This window comes from Psittacula echo (genome assembly GCF_963264785.1).
Source record: "Psittacula echo genome assembly, chromosome: Z".
Taxonomy (NCBI): Eukaryota; Metazoa; Chordata; class Aves; order Psittaciformes; family Psittacidae; genus Psittacula; species Psittacula echo.
The window spans coordinates 85,520,279-85,540,068 of record NC_137742.1 but is presented as its reverse complement, the minus strand read 5'-3'; the positions used below and the strand labels follow the sequence as shown (position 1 = coordinate 85,540,068).

Here is a 19,790-nt window from a genome sequence, read left to right as displayed (position 1 = left end):
ACTCCACACAGGGCCAAGGGCTTCAGTAAGAGCGTGTAAGTGGACAGGAGCAGACAGTAGTTTGCAGGGTATGAATACCGACCTACAACACACCTGTTTTACCTGGCCTAACAGTCAGGAAAGGATGCCAAGGGGTAGTTTGAAATGTAAGAAAAAATCAAACTCTACGTAACAGAGCTGCAGAGGAGCTTAATGATTATTATGCCTCATCATTCAGCTGGTGAGGCTGACATTAGAGCACCTCATTTCTGAAAAAGATGAAGCCTCGCTGCAGAGGGAGGATCACTTAAGAGCTGTGGAAGAAACGAACTGGTTGAGTTGCTGACAACGATCTGCCATAAAATGAGCTGCCTATTCTCAGTGCAGTGCATCATAAAGCCTTATTTCCCTCAGCAATAAATAGAATTTCTCTTTAATTTGTGATCTCCTCCCTGCCCCAGAAATGGCACCACCCTGCATTCAGTGTGAGGGGTTGCACTTCCAGTGACTTCTTCCTGGCACCTGCCCCTTCGAGGCTGCTTTGGCAGTTGTTTTCCATTAGTCAGGTCCATGTGTCTCTCAAGCTTGAACATCATTCATGTGAACATCTTGATGATATCAGTGTTGCTCAAGCTCTGCTGTAAGTTTGGGTAATTACTATCTCATCACTCATCTGCCAAGCACAGGCAAAGCTTAGAAAACTCCATTTCAGTTTAAAGATTATCTCTTTAGGACCGCTTTTCACAATGTTTATGTGAAACTCTTTGTTTCACAGCTTCTGTCCCTCATGCTATCCCTTCATAAGACAACAGGGAATAAAATAGAATTCCTGTAATACCTAATTTAACCTGGTATAATAGCATCAAGCCTTCCTAGTTACAACAGCTCTAAGACTACAGTAGCAAATAATAGGTGAAAGAAACCAGGAGTAATTTACTTGACTCCATCAGGGCTTATGCAAATTGCTAATAAAGAAATGTGAGCAGTGAAGCCAAGAAATTAAGTTGTCTTGAATCAGGAACAGGCTGAAAGAAAGAAAACCAGGCAAGGGACTTGCCAGCTTGTGGTGTGGTAAATTGTAGTGCACAAAGTGCCACAGTTTAATTCCCTTACCACTGGCTTGGAAGGAAGAGCAAGTAGTGATGTGACAAAGCTATAATTTTGTGTAGCATATACTTAAAAATTATATATGGATTAATACAAGCCTTGAAGGTTTAACTGTATTTGTGGATAACCTTTGGAAGAGGCTAATCACATTCTCTAAAGTGGATCACAGTGCCCAAGGTGAAGGGGCAAGCATGCACAGAGAGAGGTGTGAAGTATTTGTGCAGACCAGCTGCCCCTCCTTCTGGGTAAGAGCTCAGCATTGCTCAAGGTGCTCCAGGAAGCAAGAGCTTAACAAGTCTAAAAGAAGGAATAATTCCTCCTTCTTTCTAGGTAATGACTCCACTTCAGAAATGCCAGTGCTTCAGGGCAGGTGCCAGCTGTTAATTAATGAAAGCTCTAAAGAAATATTCCTGCTGAGGGCCACAGAAGTGCCTCTGATAGGTTGGTTTGGGGTTTTTTTTACCCCCTTTGTGGAAGTTGCCTGGTACTGTGGGAGGTGCTGGAAATAGTAAATGTTGATTATTTTGAAAAGAAAAATCCAGGCAGTGCTGCATGACCTGCATGGGGGAGTTAATCTGGAGGCAGTGGTTCAGGATAAAGGAGCATAGCTTTTTTGCAGGGAGGCAGCAATTTTTAAATCTTACTTTAAAAGAAAAAATAATATTAGAAGGAGTTTGAACCTGACTTTGAGTCAGTTTACCTCTTCATTTTGTAAATGCCATATTGCAGCTTAATCTTTGGCATCAAGTCTGTTCACTTCTGTCCACAACCTTTCCCTGTGCTCTGCTAACACCACTTTATACCACAAACCCTGAAATTTTGCATCTGCTTATGCAAATAGGCACTTTACATTTCATGATGCTGCTTACAGCACTGCCTCAGCAGGATCCAAAGACACACACACCCAACTGTTGGGCATCCTTTTCAAGCAGGCACACAGCATTTCGGAACTACTTCTGCTGAGTACATAGTGATGATGGTGGTTGCTACGAAGCAGTTGGTGGCTTATTCTTGGGCTGTCTGTTTCTACATGTAACCCATTTACTGCCATTGTTATCACCTCAGGTTGCAGGAAATTACAGCCTTAGGTATGGTAGTGCAGATACAGGCTGGCTTTTTTAGTCATTACTGGGTGCTGTTCCCACTGTCACCTTCAATCCCATGATTGTCATAAATACTCTGGTTTCTTTCCTTCTGGTGCTCTGAGGAACTGATGAGTCTTAATTTACTGTCACTGTAGCTATTTTCTTTCTGTTCTTCCTCTCCTTAAACTCTCAGGAGCAGCTGGGTAGATGCAGTTCTGCTTGACATGGATTCTAGGCTGCAGGAGGAGCTAGAAATATCAGAGGCAGTACAGAAGACCCGTGTCTTTGACCTTTCAGCTGTCATAGTTAGCTTGGTGCACGCATGTTAATTTCTGCTTCAGCTCCAACTATTATGTTCCCTGCTCCCCCTTGTGACCTGTGCTCCAGCCACTAAAAAGAGACCTGTTTTCCGTCCTACCTCAATGCCTGTGAGTCCTGGTGACACCTTTAAATATCACCATAGTGAGAGCTTCCCCAGGGAGAAGAGGTGAAACAGAAGGGAACGAGGAGCCTTGTGGTGGACCTTGTCTAGACAAACTCAAACTAGAGCCCTTCTTGCCTCTGGTAACCCCTGTTAATAGTGCTCAAATGCCGCCTGGTGGAGAGCCACTCCTATAATGAGCACCAGCAATTATTTGGCTCAAAGTAGAACTTCTGCTGTCAGTGGTGATGGTTCCCATACTTCTGTTCATAGTTTTTTTCTAACATTTTGTCACTGGGGCTGAGACAAACCTGAATTCCAAAAGAACAGACATTTTAATGTGACTTTACATTTGGCTTTAGGATTTTCTTTTGTCACAGGGGCAGGAAGTAGTGGTTATGGCAGCGTAGTGCTGGCAGGACATACTGGCAATTAACTATCTCTACTCCAGGAGTTGCACCAGTAAAAAATTAGGGCATCCCTTTTTGCGAGTAAATAGGCAGTGCTTAGAGGAAGGAAACAGGACGATTTTGTTGTGAGTCCAAGTTCTCAGGGGATTCTGATACATGTAGTGTCTTCGTTTGTCTGGTGATATGCTAACAGCAAGAAGTGGAAACCACTCATTGGGTCTCTTTTCCATTGTCATCCTCATTTGTTGTCATTCTCCTCAAAACAACAACAACAACAAAGTGACTGAATTACCTGTGGAAAGTGGTATGTGTTGTCCATGTTTCTAGCCTTTGAAATGCCTGTTGAGAGGCTCCCGCAGTCTGCTCTTGCAGAGGGCAGGAGCAGGTTGAATCTGTTCCTGAGAATGGGACAGAGAAACTGCCTTAGTCAGAGGGAATTCTCCATAGTCTGTGAGTCCTGGGGGCAGCTGGCTTATGGATGGTCAGGAGGTGATAAGTTGCTCTCCAAATTCCTGCCGAGCTTTAGAAGACCCCTGGTGATAGACCTGCAGAATGTGGTTCTGCATCTGCAAACCTGGGTCCAGCTACCTGCTCAAACTCAGCACAAACAGCAGCTTTGCTTGTGAGGAGCCTGGTAGTCCTTCCAGGACGGTGGCTGAACACTGCATGTCCCTTCTGGGGTTCCCAAGCTTTGCGCAAGTATTGGTTTCGGGAGCATCAGCAGCTCCTCACTTGAAGCTAGCAGACAGCATTTGGCCGTCCTGACAAGGAACGAGGTACAGGTGCCACTGTTATTTGGGAACCTTGCTGTAATACAGCCCACATCCTTCAGCATGGGGAGGGTAGCTACATTTTTAGGTGTTATCAAAAGAGGTATAGTCTGCCTAATGAGAAGAGAGTCAGAGATAAATCAAACTGCCTTCACTAGGAACTGATGGATTCCAGAGAGATTGGTCTCCCACCTGCCCACATTCTATCCACTTTCTACTGCATAGCACTTATCAGAGTGATGTAGCAGGCAAACTCTGCTTGGATGGATTAGGACTTCAGGGGACATGGCAGAGATCAGAATCATACCCTCGTCAGCCTCCTCGTGCTGAATGCTGACAGCCCTGTTTCCACCACCGTTTGGCACCTCTGAATATTGGGCAGCATGCACGCTCTGCTTCTCTTTCCTCTGAGCAGCAGTGGAAGATCAGGGGAACTGGTGATGCTCTCACGTGGACAACCCTGGCAAAATCCACCTCCACCTCTTTGAGGTCTGAAATGCCTCCTTCACTTACTGTCAAGCCTGTGCTTGAGCCTCTGAGCCTCAGTCATCCATTGTCCAGAGTGGCTTCAGGAGCATGTCCGTTTTGCTTCTTGTGACGTGCTAGTCGCATGTTCGCTCAGCACAGCAAGACCTCCTCAGCACATTGGCCTGAGCTTGGGCCAGGCAGGCAGTGAAGAAGGAATTAATTTCTTAAGATCTAATGAGGTGGTTTTCTCTAATGAGGTTTTTTTAAGGGCATTTTGTGACTGTGATGAGCCTGCTCAGGTTCTCGCAGGACTGTGTATGATGGTAGTTTGGTACCCAGCCATCCCAGACCTGGCCTGACATCCACAGTAGAGGTGACCAAGTTGCAGGTCCAAGTCCTGCCCTTCCTGTAGCCTAGCCTGCTGTTTAGCAGCATGGATGTGTTGTCTTGCAGAGCTGTCACCACAGGGCTGCTTTGCTGGCTCCATCAAAGGAACTGGTTGCTTCAGATAGGGATGTAGGAAGCCCCACAAGTGCCTTAGAATACCCTCTCTAACTTGGCATGACTAGGATACTTCCATGTAGGAGCATCGACTGTGTGTGTCAGTAAGGGAACAAGCCATAGGGGAGCAGCACTGCAAAGCATTCTTTGTTGCCCTGGGAAATGCTGCATAGCAGCCAGTAGAGCTCCAGTGCCTTCTGCCTGTTGTGCTGCTGCTCATCCTCTCATCCCTCCTCCTCCTCACTCTCCTAGAGCTAAGAGCTGGAAGAGCTCAGGATACTGCCAAATACTCTATGATGTTTCATACAGCCAAGGTGGCTTTATGCAGCTTGGCATTAATGTGATCTCTTTGTCTGTTACAGAGAGTATCTGGGAATCTTGGCTTCTTGGTTTTGTTCCCTTGTGTTGATTCCTCTTCTCCCTTTTCCCCACCACCTTATGCCTTGAGCCAGCTGTAAGTAGCTGTGAGCATGGTAGCTAGGAAAACTTGGGTCCTGCTTTATGATCTGCCAGTTGCTTTTCTGAAGCTGTTGATAAAGCAGGAGGTGAGACCCCTGCTGTGTGAAGCTAAACAGAGGTTTACTCAGACACTGAAAGAACAAACCAAAACAGACTCGAGCTGTCAGTTTGCCCTGAAGCTAAGGGCAAGCGAAAGCTGCCTCCACACATCTGTGTGCTGATGTTGGCTGAAGTCAGCAGTGGTCTGTGCAGAGAGGGTTTCCAGACCAGACCTCTAATGAGAATGATAATTGAGCCATCCTCCTGCCAAACCTGCCCAGGTCTGATTGGCATCCTGAGGCCGATTTGTTCTCTTGTTGGCTTTCACAAAATACTTTTTGAGTGAGTCTGTCCTTGAGCTCACTGCCTTGACCGTTTTTCACTTCTACAGATGGAGATGCTTGTTCTCCTGGGCATGTCATGGATGTTTGCCAGGGTAACAAAGGGCGTTCTGAAAGGCAGGTTTGGGTGCTGCTTGCATTATTCCTGACCCTAGTGCTTTTTTCCCTGGCCCAAGAAGCCTGCTGTCCTCCTCCCCAGTAACATGTTGCAATTTGTTATACAGAAATCAAGGAGGTGGAAAAGCAAACGAGAGGGGACAGATGCCAACAACCGACCCATTAAAGCTGCTGGGAAAGTTATTATCCAGGATATTTCCTGCTTGCTGCCTGTCCACAAGCTGCTGGGAGAGCTCTATATGTGAGTATGTATGGGCTGGCATCCTTTCCCAAATCAAAGCAGCTGGTTTTGGCTGTGCTTTACTCCTGATATCAGTCAGCCCTGACCTTTGAGTGCTTCTGTACATTCTTCCTCTGTTCTTGCCTTGCTGCTTTTTCATGGTATCCGTCTGCCTGTGAGAGGGGACTTGTCTTGTCTCCTATAAATGTGAAAAGTGTGATGAAGAAATTTGTGCTGGGGTGTTGTATACAGAGTTTGAACTGGTGCTCCAGCACCATCATTGCAAATCTTACAGGTTTGCAGCTTGAGAGAAGTTATCAGTACAAATTTTTTTCAAATCTCCTGTTAAACTCCACACTTAAATGCACAGGCTTAAAAATCCCAATAAATGCACATTTTCATACTGTAAACTTGTTAATATCTCATAAGACTTTTTCATTTCAGAAATATTTGGAATGTGCCATTCACTTGGAGACTTGGTTGTACATGCCAGTGTCTGTACAGCAAATTTTTTTGCTTTAATGGAAAAGATGTAGAAGTTCTGTGATTTTTGGTTGTTTGGTATGGGTTTTTTTAAGAACAAGGGGCTTCTTTTTCCAAACTCTCTATTTCAGATGGTTACAAATCTATGTTCCTGATTTTTTTTTTCCTTAGCTTTGGTAATACTGCCTGATCCTTCACAGAATTTCCAATTTATGGACATTCAGGGAAGAAGCAGGTGTCCCTTCCTAGAGGAGACAGAAGGGTATGGGAAGAGAGAAAATAAAAATATCCCATGTCGGTTTTTTTTCTGTATTATTAAAAAAAAGTGTTCTTTAAAAAAAACTGTTGGACCTTTCCACTCTGGATATCTCATGTGTGAACATCCTGACCTTTTTCCATTTGCTGTAAGATCTTAAGCAGTAAAAGTGCCATATGTCTTGGGAAGAATTCTGACGATAAGCAGGAAAGCCCACATGGGTTTCCTCAGGCCACCTTGCCAACCTCTCAGAGACTCCCCAGGGAATGTGTTATCCTACTGGAGAGCAGGCTGAAGACCAGCCTGCTTCTCCTCAGCATGCCACTGTCTCAGTCCAGGTCAGTCAGAGCAGACCAATTGGCTGAATGGGCACAGGACCACAAAGCTGATGGCACCAGCTTCTAGGGACAAGAATAAATTCTGGCTTAGGGATATTCTGGTACAAGTTTGGTCTGGTATCTCCTTGGAGACGGGGCTTCTTAGGATCAGTCCCAGCTAGTTTGGAAGCTGGACTTGATGTGCAGTGTGTTAGTGAAGATGAACAGTGGGAGAAGGATGGCAGTGATCCCTGAATAAGAGAAGGAAGCGATGGGATCCTGGCTATACTAGCAGGTTTGTATTGATCACGAAATTTTGAGCTACTTGCTGCTGTCAGTACTACTTTTCCCCCGTCCCTCCCCACCTTTATAGGTAATGTGGGGTTTAGCATGGGTTTTTCTTTTTACTTTTACCTTCATAGGTAACTGAGCTCTCTCTTTTTAGACTAAATGTGAATAATATCCAGGAGACTTGCCAGAAGAATGCTGCCTCAGCCTTGGCTGTGGGACGGAGGGACCTCGTACAGGTATGACATTGAATCAGAGCTCTTCATCAGCACGCTGTGCTACCTTCAAATGGCTTGTGCTGTCACCTTGATACCTAAACAGCCACCTGGGCTGAGCAGTTGTTCCAGGGAATTTCCAATTTGTGAACCAAGGCCTGTGGAACTGCCACAGAGGTGGTCTCTGTCTCACTGACTCTCGGCATCTAGAGATTCCTTCCCAGGGCTGCAAGAAGATTGTTTTATGCCCTTTGTCAAACTGAGTGAAGCACATTTTTTGGGGAATTCCTGCAGGCAAAGCGAAGAATGCAGCTTGCTTTTGAGTCAGCAAATGGAGTAACTGTGCACAGAGTTGCCGAGCTGCTGTCAGCATTTTGATGGGTGTTTTTTTAATTCTCTCTTAGGCATAATGGTTCCTGTTGTTTGGTATTCATCTGCATTGGCACTGGGTGCTAACTGCAACCTGCTTCTCCACAGGAGTCTGAACCCAGGGACCCAGCCCCAAAATGGGGCTGGCTACTTGCCTGCAGCTAACAGGAGAAAAATTACTGTTGTAGCACATCTTTTGCTGTGTGTTTAGTCCATTGCAACAGGCAGAACATTTGAGAGGAGACAGGAGCATCTGAAAGATACAGGAGCTGGCACTGCCAGAGGAGCTGTGCTCTACTCCTGAGCATTTGGCTTTTCCTAGACCTGGACAGGGAACATGCGTAGGCTTACCTCATCTAAGCAGAAGCAAACTCAAGCTGTTGTCTTGCTTCTTAGTGGGTTCTGGAGTAGGAGAGAGGAGGTAGGTCTAGGTCCTCTTTGTCAATGCTTCATCTTGCCCTCTCATTTGCCCACATAGGACCAGAGCTTGGGTGCAATAACTTTTGCAAGCTTTCTCTGAGATACCTCTGTTTCTTGCTTGTTTCTCCCTGTCCTGTGTAACTCCAGTCTGTGTTGCAGCTTGCCCCATTCCTAGCAGGTAGAGATGTTTGAGTTGCAGGTTACATGTAAGATGTGCTCTATAGCAGTGTAGGAAGCGGCATCTTACCAATTTCCTTTCTTTGCTGTCTTGTACTCAGCCCCATCTTTGGTTTTACTTTCTCTCCTGTTTCTGGGTTCCCAGTGAGCAGCTGGGGACTGCTGCTCCTGGCTGTTCTTCCTGTTTGGAGCATGTGGGTTTTCTTTACTTTTCCATGTTACTGGCTCTGATTTCTGCTGTCTTTCCAGCACAATTTTCTTTTTCCTGTTCTCTTTTTCATGCCAAACTAGGAGCTATGCTTTTCCTTGGAATATTCTAATTGCCCCAATTTAGAAGGCACAAGAGACAAAAACGGTCCTAGAGCAGCAGTACAGAGGCTGAAAAGATCAACTGTTTTCAGAGTGGAGTATGTAAATGAATGAGAAATATCATGTGAAATAGCTAAACTATTGGAGTAGAAATGGTAAATTTGTACTCCTGACTGCACTGGGCTGCACCGGGAGAACAGAGATGATCAGTAACACAACTAATCAAAGGATACTGGTGAATCACTGCATGAAAAGTAAACTTTCAGCCACCAGACATCTCTGAACCCAAGAACAGTACCAAAACTAAAACTAAACCTAAACCCTTTTGAGGTTTGTTACAATAAAATGCACTAATAGGTCTGTTAAGCTACCCTGAGTGTTAGACTGTTCTTCAAGGTTTAACTCAAACCTAAAGCAAGTGGAACAGGGAAAGCTTTGGGTTTGTGTTATTATGTATATTATTTGTGACATAGAGGCTGAAACTGCTCCCGGCTGCTAGGAAAAAAAAAAGCAAGCTCCATTATTATCTGTCTGTGAGGGAATTTGTACACACCTATGCCCTGGGAGTATGGTTGTTCCTAATTGTAGCTTTGATGCTTTTCCTTCCTGTCTGCCAGGTTTGGTCACTGGCCATGGTAGCCACTGATCTCTGTCTTGGACCAAAATCTGACCCAGATTTGGAGATACCTTGGGCACAACATCCATTTGGACGTCAATTACTGGAGTCCCTGTAGGTGTCTGAATGCCGGGGAGGGGTTGGGAAATGGTTGCTGAAGCAAAGCCCTCCATAACTATGTACTGGTGGTAAGGTGTCATTTCAAATTTGGAGTAGTGTAGTGTCACAGCATGTATATTCACTTCTCAAGCCTGATGTACATTAAGAAGGGAAGCTGCAAGTGTATTTATGCCATACAGGAGGCAGCATTTGGCCTCCAGTCTAGCATCCAGGTCGTCTTTGGCTGACACTGATCAATAGGCCAGGTGCAGTTGGCGCTCTGCTTTCTAGCATTTACACAATACCTGACTTAGGGATTTTCGTTTTCTGCTCCCTACCTAAATGAGGGTGTTGGTGCAGCTGCTTTTTCCACCTTCAGATTCACTGTTGCTGTATAAACATGAGGGAAGCCATTCCACTGGTCTCAAAGCCAAGTATTAGCTGCAGATGTCTTTCTGCCATTGAATCTCTTCAGGAGTTTATATTATCTCAGTATATCCTAATTGGAGGCACAGGATTTGTGAGGTGTACTTTGGCATTACTGTTGCTTGACCTAGCTCTTTTCTGCTGTGTGACAGTGGTGGGAGGGGAGCACAGTCTTCAGAGGAAACCAGAAACTTCACAGCCACCCAGAAAACCTGTGGTCCACAGGGCAAAACAAATTTTCTCAGAAAGATATTGTAGCTGGGGGTGAGTCTAATGGCTGCAGCTTTTAAAATCAGTTCTGTGGATGTTGTTCCTGAAGCTGCACAAACTTGGGATAATCAGGGCATGAGTATTGCTGTATTCCCAGAGGTCCCATCTTTCTCTGGCCTGTGAGCATGCTCAGGAGGAGGACTGGCTCCTCAATGACAGAATGGAAAGGACAACTGAGTCCTTCAGAGCATACATGCCTCCTCTGGGCAGTAATGTGTCCCAAATTGGTTTAGGCAAGAGGCTCAGAATTAGTTGCCCTGCAGTCTGAATGCTTTTGCCACTGAATTCTGCCCAGTTCCACACTGTGTGTCCTTTTCATTTCACAGGCTGGCTCATTACTCTCAGCTCCACGATGTGCAGACCCTGGCCATGCTCTGCAGCGTGTTTGAAGCCCAATCCAGGCTACAGGGGTGCCCAAACTCTGGCCCCTTTCCTCCTCGAGCCTCCAACCTGGCCTCCCACAGCCGATATGTATGATTGCCAGTTCTTCCCCATTTGTCTCGACTATCTGTTAACATCGCTCATATAGGTAACATGATTTCCTCTCCTTTCCCTCTCAACAGCCCAGCTTTACTTCCTCTGGTTCCTGTTCCAGCATGTCAGATCCTGGACTTGGCACCGGAGGCTGGAGCATAGGTATGAAGACCTGGGTAGGAAATAGCAGGATCTCCCTCCCTTGTGGCCTGGATTTGAGATGGCTTCTGCTCCTTCCTTCCTGTGGGGGAAGAAAGGTTGTGATTGTAAATGTACTCTGCTAGCAGAGTATAGTTCCAGAGTTTGGCCCACATGATGCGACTCCATGGTTGGAAGTGAGCAGGGCTTGCAGTAACCATGTCAGTGCTCATGCAGTCCTGCCCCTTCTGTAGCATGCTGTGCCACTAGGCTTTGGAGGAATTACTGCCAACACCCTAGACATACCCAGGTAGGCCCTTGGATCTCAGGTTAACCGAGAGCCAAGAGCTCCCACTGCTGCCTTTTCCACTGGGAGCCAAGTAAAGAGACAGACCACTTTGTACTGTTTTGCTTCCAGCGTGGCTATAGCAAGCACTTGGGGTGACTGCCTCGACTGAGCCTATTACCCATGCCAACTCCTCCTGGTATTTTTCTTGGCCTACACATGCCTGGACATGGTTCCCAGAATTAGCTGCTCCATTACCTTCCCAGGGATTGAGGTAGGGCTGACTGCCATGCAGTTCCTCAGGTCCTTCTCCTTGTCTTTGAAGACAGCAGTGACATTTTCTTTCTTCAGTCCTCAGGCACTTCTTCCAGTCACCACAATCATTCAGCGATTATCAAGAGTGGCCTCGCAATGTCATCAGCCAGCTAATGCCACAGGGTTCAGGGAGAGCAAAAGGAGTGCTGTGCTTTCTCCTGTCACTGGAAAAACAGCAGCAGTTGGGAAGGCTGTGGTTATCTCATGTTCTTGGTGCCATGAATACCCGCAGGCCTAATGAGGTTTTCTGCTGAGCTGCAAAGGTGTCAAGGACAAATCATTCTTAAGGGCTTCAGTGTCAGAGTTGAAGCTGTTGGCTAATTCCTTGTGATACACAGGGCCTGGGGCAGCATCAGCATTGTTAGCACCAAAGCTGTAACTTTTCAGGGCGATATCAGGGCATCTGTGACATGGGGAAGAGCAGAGAGTGGTGCTTAGCGTAGCTGTTGATGTCTTGTAGCCATTATTAATAGTCTTCTCCCTGTCCCCAGGGCAATACTTCCCATAGAGAGGTCCCTTTACGTAACTGCAGCCCTTGTGATGAGAGTCCTCCCTCTCTAGGAAAGAGACAGGGAGGACACCCCTGTCTCCTTCCAGGTCTGCCATGGATAACATTCGCAGGCAAACTCCACAGGATTGAATGCCTGATTACTTGCTGTCTAAAGTGGAAAAAAGCAAAAGGAATTCCTCCATGTTAGATTTCTTTGCCTGATGATCCCCGTTCCCATCCTGTCACCAGAAGAGTAATTTGTCCTTGCCCATGGCATGGGGGTTGGAACTAGATGATCTTTTAAGGTCCCTTTCAACCTAAACCAGTCTAGGATTCCAAGTGCAGTAGAAGCACTTGGCAAATAGAGATGGTCACTTAGTTTTCTAAGGTAGTGGTCTTCCATGTTTCCTTCCCCACTTTGGTTTTGGTGAGGTTATGCTCATGAGCACTGTGCTTTCTGAGGTGTGCTCACAGCCTTTTGATGCTTGCAGCAAACAAAGACACAGAGCAGGCCTCCAATCCCTGGTGTGAGTCTTCTCCGGATGACTTCCGCTATGGAAACCTAATGTATCCCGATCATCGGGAGCGTGAGAAAGACCAGCATGAGAAGAACAAAAGGTAGGTTATAGGGTGTCTTGGGGGCACTCGGATGTGTTACTCTGTACCCAAGTCAGCTAAAACACTATAGCCAGGTCTCTTTTGGTGCTGTGAAGTACCACACCTGCTCCTGGACCTTTTCTTTTGGAGAAGCTTCACACTGCAGATCAACTCTGCTTGGATGGCATATGATACATCTACAAGTGGCCATGGTGGGGGCCCCAGTGGGCAGTGCACCCACTGAGTCCACACCCTTCAGTGTACAAGTGAAGGCCAGATCCGTTAGCGTTCAGCCAGGTTGTCAGCAGCACATGGGAAGTAATCTGCTCTCCTAGCAGTGTTACCTGGTTGTATAGACATCACTGGGAAAAGGATTGCAGCCACTGGGGGGATGACAACCCTGTTTATTCCTCTAGGCTTCTGGATCCTGCCAACACTCAGCAATTTGATGACTTTAAGAAGTGCTATGGAGAAATCCTTTACCGCTGGGGCCTGCGAGAGAAGAGGGCTGAGGTTCTCAAGTTTGTCTCTTGTCCTCCTGATCCCCACAAAGGAATTGGTGAGTGCCTCCTTCAGCCTGCTCCAGCTGCCAGGCAGAGTCCAGGAGCTTAGGAACACAGGGTCAGTAGGTGGGATGCAAAGTGTCCATCATGCTGCCCAGAGGTTAGCTCTGCCGAGAGATGGGTTCGGCTGCTTCTCAGCTCTGCTTGGAGATGAGGCTTGCACATGTTGCTTCAAGGGCTTGATGTTGGTTCAAGGGCTTTGTAGACGGTAATATCTCCTCAGCAAAGCTGGAAAAGTACACACTGTTATGATAGTGATGTTCAGCTGTTTATGCTGATATCCATTCTTTATTCCCTCTGAAGAAGAGCCCAGACATGCGCTGTCCTAATTTCTGAATCTGGGCTGGTGTATCCTTGTAGTGCCTTATTGGAAGATCTCTGTGGGTGACCCAGCCAATAGGCAGATAGAACTTTCATTCCAAAATTTTTCCAGCAGTGTAGGTGCCCAGAACTGCTGCTTAAGGGCAGCTGCCAAAATGCCTTCTTCCTGGGCCTCTGGGAAAAGGTGCGCCTAACCTGGGAGGAGAGATGGAGGAGAGATGCCAGGGAATTAGTGGCTGTCTCACCTTGTCACCTGAAACTCCTCTTGGGGAGTAACTGGAGGGAAAATTGGTGAGTTTGACCACTGCCATTGTCCCTCCATGGCTGACAAGCCATGGCACTGATACCAGACTGAAACTGCTAACAGATGTGTGGTTGCCCCATCCCTGGCAGTGTTCAAGGCCAGCTTGGACAGGGCTTGGAGCAACCTGGTCTAGCGGAAGGTGTCCCCGCCCGTGGCAGGCGGTTGGAACTGGGTGAGCTTTAAGGTCCTTTCCAACCCTAACCATTCCATGATTCTATACCATTCTCCAACTGTGGGGGAGGTTTGAGGCTGATCTCTTGGGCAGCGAGTCTGGGAGCCTCCTCTATTGAACGGCGGGCTGTGTGCAGGGCTACCAGCACTAACTCTCTGTTTGTTCCCTGCTGTCAGAGTTCGGCGTGTACTGCAGCCACTGCCGCAGTGAGGTGCGTGGTACCCAGTGCGCCATCTGCAAGGGCTTCACCTTCCAGTGCGCTATCTGTCACGTGGCGGTGCGAGGCTCCTCCAATTTCTGCCTGACGTGCGGACATGGGGGCCACACCAGCCATATGATGGAGTGGTTTCGCACACAGGAGGTGTGCCCTACGGGCTGCGGGTGCCACTGCCTGCTCGAGAGCACCTTCTGAGGTGGGCTGACATCCTGTGAGCTGCACTTACTCTTTTAATTCCCAAATGATGGTGAATCAACTCTGCTCCACAGCGTGTCTGGAGGAGATGCCACAGGGAGCTGAAGCAGGATGTCCTGGTGATGCGCTGCAGTGATGTATACAAGTGCTTCCAATATTCCTACACTTGTTGCTTTCAGATTGATTTGACCAAATTCCCTGTGTCCATTGCTGGCAATAGATGCCAGTCCAAAAAAATTTGCTCCCTCCTGCAAAAGGGTATATGAATATTTGCTAGTCTTAATGGGGATAAGGAGGTGTTAAAAAGCTCCTTTGGAAAGGGCTCTCATGGCAGAGCCAAACTTTCTTCAGCTACATAGTGTCTTCACAGGGACTCCAAGGGAGCCAAATAATTAAAGCAGAAATAATTCACAAGCAACAGCGAGCTCTAAAGGCAAACTGTGAACTGGGCTTAGAGAACAAACAGTCCGTAGGACTGTGCTCGGAGTCGCTTTAGGAAGCAACAAGGTTTTTGGTTTTTTTTTTGAATGGCTGTTTACATTTATTAGATTATCCCATAAAAGAGTAAAATCTTGAAAAGTGACATTTTTTAGGATTACTTCCTAAATAGCTTCCCCATCACGGGTCTGTACCTGTGGCTGGTGTGTAAAGCCCCGCTGTGCGCCCATGGTCACTGGGATTAGTTCCTTTCTGCCAGCAGTTTTAGTCGGGTTACTCTTAAAGTGTCTCCATCTGCTGCTGCGACCTGGTGATAGAATGCACTTTAACTTGCCTGTCCCTGCCTTGTCAGTGATGCTGCCTTTTGAGTCTGGGATTCATGCAGCATTTCCATGGGTGGTGGCACCTGAGATGGTTTCAGAAGGCCTTTGCTTCCCTACTGAGCTTGCTTCGTGCAACTCCTTTTGACTGTTTTCTACACGCTCTATGAGGAAAATCTGTGAATAAGTTGAGGTTTGCTGATGGTGTGCTTGAGTGGCAGGGCTTCTGAGATGGGGAACGATTTTGAGGGGAAAATGGGTTTTGGAAGGGTGGTGGGATTCTTGGAGGCAAAAGGTTTGTGCCTTTTCTCCCTGTGGAGCTTCAATAGCAGAATGTACTGGATTGATCTGTCTGTTTGGGGCTGTGCCCCTGGGCACTCCCATCCCAGGGATGCTGCTCAGCGGTTGTGTGCATGCCCTGTGCACCCCGAGCTCCCCTGAGGAGGCTTCAGCCTGAGCTTTGGCTTTGGGCAAATGTGTGGTGAGGGCTGAGCCCGCTGGAGTTACCACCATGCCATGCCACCACTGATCCCAGTTTCCTGTGCTTGCCTGTTGCACAGGGCCACGTGCCGTGCGTGCTCCCTGCCTTTGTGCCAGCTTTGCTGTGGAATAAACAGAGGGGTGTATCTGAAAACATTAAACCATTAAAGATATTTTTTTAAGTGCTCTTCTGGTAGAGCTTGGTGTTGCTGTGCTGGTTTTCCCTCCGTGGGGAGCCCTCCGCAGCTCTTCCTCCCCGTGTGGCAATCGCTGCTGCACCCATAGCCCTCTCCCTGCACCCCAAACTGGGATCCTGCTCTGGATACCTGCACACAGCAGCCCCAGAGAGCTGCAGTAGCTGTGGGGCTCACTGCCTGCTGCTGGGACCCCCAGACTGACTTTCACAGCAGGATAGTGTGATGGTGCCTGGTAGCTGCCCATGGGTTGTGATACACCTCTTGGGAAAACAGTGAGTGGAGACCTCATAGCAGCCTTCTGGTATCTTAAGGGGCCTATAAGGATGCTGAGGAGGGACTCTTCATCAGGGATTGTAGCGATAGGACACGGGGTGATGGGCTTAAAGTGAAACAGAGGAAGTTCAGGTTAGATGGAAGGTAGAAGCTTTTTACTGTGAGGGTGGTGATGCACTGGAACAGGTTGCCCAGAGAAGTGGTAAATGCTCCATCCCTGGCGGTGTTCAAGGCCAGCTTGGACAGAGCCTTGGATCTAGTGTGAGCTGTCCCTTCCCATGGCAGGGGGCTGGAACAGGATGATCTTAAGGTCCTTTCCAACCCAGACCACTCTGTAATTCTATGAAAGCAAAGCCAGGCACTGTCTGAGCTGCTGCTGAACCAAACCCCACATCCTGCAGCTCAGGGAGGCCGCGGGCAGTGCCTGCACCCCCAGTAAGCTCAGTGGGTGCTGAGCTGGGCCTGGGGTGAGGATGCTGTTACCGGCAGCTCCTGTTGTCTGCCTTCCTACACACCAGCCTTTTGGCTCAGAAGTGTTTTCATTTCCATGCTTGAGTGCGTGCGCAGGTTGGGAGGGAAAGGACACATGCTATTTAAGGGTGACGGACCAACGGATGCCAGCGTTTATGTGTTATTACAGTTCATTAGGGTCTATCTCTGTAGTATCCGAATGTGCCTGAGGTGGATGGCAGCTGAGGCTTCGAAGGAAGGAGGAAAAGCGCTTTGCTGTGCCTTGTTTGTGCAACCCTGCACAGGTAAGTGGAATTTCTTCCTGGACACTGCAGGTGTTTGTCTCACACCCTGCAGCATGTGTGGTGGTTGCTTTGGGAGTGATCTTGCTCAATGCAGAAGTGACTACTGCAAGGAAACTGGAATGGTTTATTCTCACCTGCCCAGAACCCAGTGAGAAGTATATTGCCCTTGTTGTGCTCAGCACCAACAATCAGAGACAGGACGTGCTCTGCACCCACACCAGCCCCTCCATCTGCTCTGTCACTGACTACTTGTCCCCTGAGCCACCTGCTCTTTGTTAACATGTAAACAGTTCCCAAATCTGGCCAAATCTCTTAGAACTTCAGGCTTTAAGAAGAGAAGGCAGGCACAGCTTAAGAGGGGCATCTTGGCACCCTGCGCACTGAACCAGCTCTGGGGATGCTGCCATGGTCAGACCATGTACATCATCCAGCCACCAAGGTCATGGACCATGCTTAGTCTTGAGTGCTGGGGAAATGGTGTGACCCCTTGGTGGTTTCTGCTGGTGCAGATCAAGGGGATATTGAACTAAACTGGCCACTCAACATGAGGCAGGAGCATGGGAAGGGTGTGAAACCGCTTCCCTCAGGGCCTCACCAGTGCCATGGGTTTGCCAGGGCTCCGGGAGTGATCAGGTATTTCCAAGGGGGGAAGCTCCATTTCAGGCCACCTGCAGCACCAGCAGTGCCCTGTGGAGATACCGCTGGGCCTGATCTTGCCCCCTTGCTGCTGGCCTTTGCACAGGAGGTTGCTGAGCACAGGGGACCTTTGGGCCAAACCCAAGTAGCTGCTTTGGCAGGACTTGCTTCAGCCACCTGCTGAGTGTATGCCCGGGGCTGCCCAGTGCATCCACACTGGCTTTCCAAGTGTACCTGGACGAGAAAGCTCCTGGGGCAGCCCACACTGTGCCCTCAGGACCACCGCAAGCTTTTCAAACCCTTTTTGTGCCCTGGAGAGCTAGCAGGGGGGTGGGGAGCATGGGTGCATTTCCTATGCCCCCTGAGGCTCTCCATGCATGGAGAAGGAAGTTTAATCTCTATTGATCAGTTTGGCAGCAAAACAAGGAAGAGCGATGCTGGAGAACGTGCCAAGGAGAAGCTCTCCATAGGGATGCTGCAGTGCCTTTATCAGCCCTCTCTTCCCCTGTGGCCGCAGCACCATTCCCCCAGCGCCAGCCTGTGCCTGCACTTCAGGGTCTGATCCTGCCCAAAGCCCTGTGGCACATTCCTGTGTCTGTCTCGCGCTGGCCCCAGCGCCTGCCTGGTGAGTAAACCAGTTCAGAGCTGAGGAGCCAAAACCACTTGGCTGCTCTCGTATGGGCCGGGCTAATCATCACCCAGCTCCACTCCTGCATGCTCTTCGCCCTGGGGCCTGCACGATGTGGGGACAGGGGTGGCAATTATGGCGGGACAGGGGGACAGCAGCAAAACCCTCCACTGCTGTGACAGCAGCATCTGTCATACAGCTTGGTCTGCACACTGACCTCCCAGTGCATCCAGTGCTTGGAGCATCCCTGCTCCAGTGGGTGACATCTTCACCGCAGAGCTGGGGGTCTGCTCACCCACCCTGGGGACACCCCTGCCCCTTGCACAGAGGACAGAGCCCCACCATGGAGCCCAGGAGCTGTCAGCACCCTGTAGTGAGGGCAGACGGGGTGTCAGATCACTGATGTCCCCAAGCCCTCGTGCGGGGGAGCTGGGACAGGAACCCCTGTGTACTTAGATGGGAACCACAGGAAAGACCCACCGGTGCACCTTGTGCTGTGCTGGGAACCTGGAGCTGGCAAAAGCTGATCCCATCCCTGCCAGGAGCCGAAACCACAAGCGAGCCCCTGTCATGGCCCTTTGCAGCACGATGTGCCCAAGGGACCTGGACAGTCTGAAACCCGGGAGCATTCCCCTGGCTCCTGGGCCATCACCGTGGTGCCTGGCCTGCCTTCCCTTGCCCTGTCTGGGTGTGGGTGTGAAGGGAAGGAAATGCCTTTCCCGGGTTTCGCCGGGCCCTGGGGAGAGGCTGGGACAGACCAAGACGCGCTGGGGGCTGCTGCTCCCAGAACTGCAGCAGCCACGGGATGCTGCGGTGGAGCTGGATCCACACCACCGGCAGGACCGGCCTGGGCGGCAGGGAGACGGCACAACCACTGGGGGCAGCATGGTGAGGCCACAGCCGGGGATTCCCTCTGCTTCCTCAGCATCTGCCTTGGGGTGGTGCCACTGCCTCCACGCTCGCTTGAGAAACCTTAATCTCTTCACGGCCACCAAGGGATGGTTTTGATCACATAGAATCCTAGAATCCCAGACTCGTTTGGGTTGGAAGGGACCTCAAAGCTCACCCAGTCCCAACCCCCTGCCACGGGCAGGGACACCTTCCACTAGAGCAGGTTGCTCCAAGCCCAGTCCAGCCTGGCCTTGAACACTGCCAGGGATGGGGCACCCACAGCTTTTCTGGGCAACCTTTGCCAGGGCCTCACCACCCTCACAGGGAAGAGCTTCCTTCCATCTAACCTGAGCTTCCCCTGTTTCACTTTAAGTCCATCACCCCTTGTCCTATCGATACAGTCCCTGATGAAGAGTCCCTCCCCAGCATCCCTATAGCCCCCATTCAGATACTGGAAGGCTGCTATGAGGTCTCCACACAGCTTCTTTTCTCCAGGCTGAACAGCCCCAACTTTCTCAGCCTGTCTTCATATGGGAGGTGCTCCAGGCCCCTGATCATCCTCGTTGCCCTCCTCTGAACCTGCTCCAACAGCTCCATGTGACGCCAGGAGCAGGGCTGGAAGGTGAAGCCACCATGGCAGGTTTTGCATCTGCCTTGATTAAAGGCCTCTCTTAATGCCCCAAAGCCAGGTGCCGGGGCAAGGCCAGGGGGGTACCCCATTCCTGATTCCAAACCCCACCTTAATCACCGACTGTGGCCAGTGACACCCAAGTATGCCAGCCTGTGTCCAGCCTGTGGTCAAGGGTGTCACCCCACAGCGGTGTTGTCACCCCCAGCCCCAGTGCTGCTTGAAGGAAGTGCTTTGCCAGAATGGAGGAAAAGCTCTTTTCTTGTCATTCCTTGTGATTTATCTGTCTATGGTTCTCGGGGGTGCAGGG

General features: G+C 49.1%; 1 protein-coding gene across 1 annotated transcript in view; it reads left to right on the top strand.

The window, feature by feature from the left end:
- Window positions 1–15,050, top strand: part of WDR59 (WD repeat domain 59) — a gene marked incomplete at its 5' end in the record, with an annotated part of 52,303 nt that extends 37,253 nt beyond the window's left edge. Inside the window, 8 exons of the mRNA XM_080638709.1 lie at window positions 5,805–5,938; window positions 7,419–7,500; window positions 9,369–9,481; window positions 10,489–10,633; window positions 10,726–10,798; window positions 12,357–12,483; window positions 12,879–13,021; window positions 13,999–15,050. Of these exons, the coding sequence (XP_080494835.1) occupies window positions 5,805–5,938; window positions 7,419–7,500; window positions 9,369–9,481; window positions 10,489–10,633; window positions 10,726–10,798; window positions 12,357–12,483; window positions 12,879–13,021; window positions 13,999–14,234 (1,053 nt within the window). The 3' untranslated portion in view covers window positions 14,235–15,050. The remainder of the gene's footprint in view (window positions 1–5,804; window positions 5,939–7,418; window positions 7,501–9,368; window positions 9,482–10,488; window positions 10,634–10,725; window positions 10,799–12,356; window positions 12,484–12,878; window positions 13,022–13,998) is intronic.
- Window positions 15,051–19,790: the final 4,740 nt, after the last annotated feature.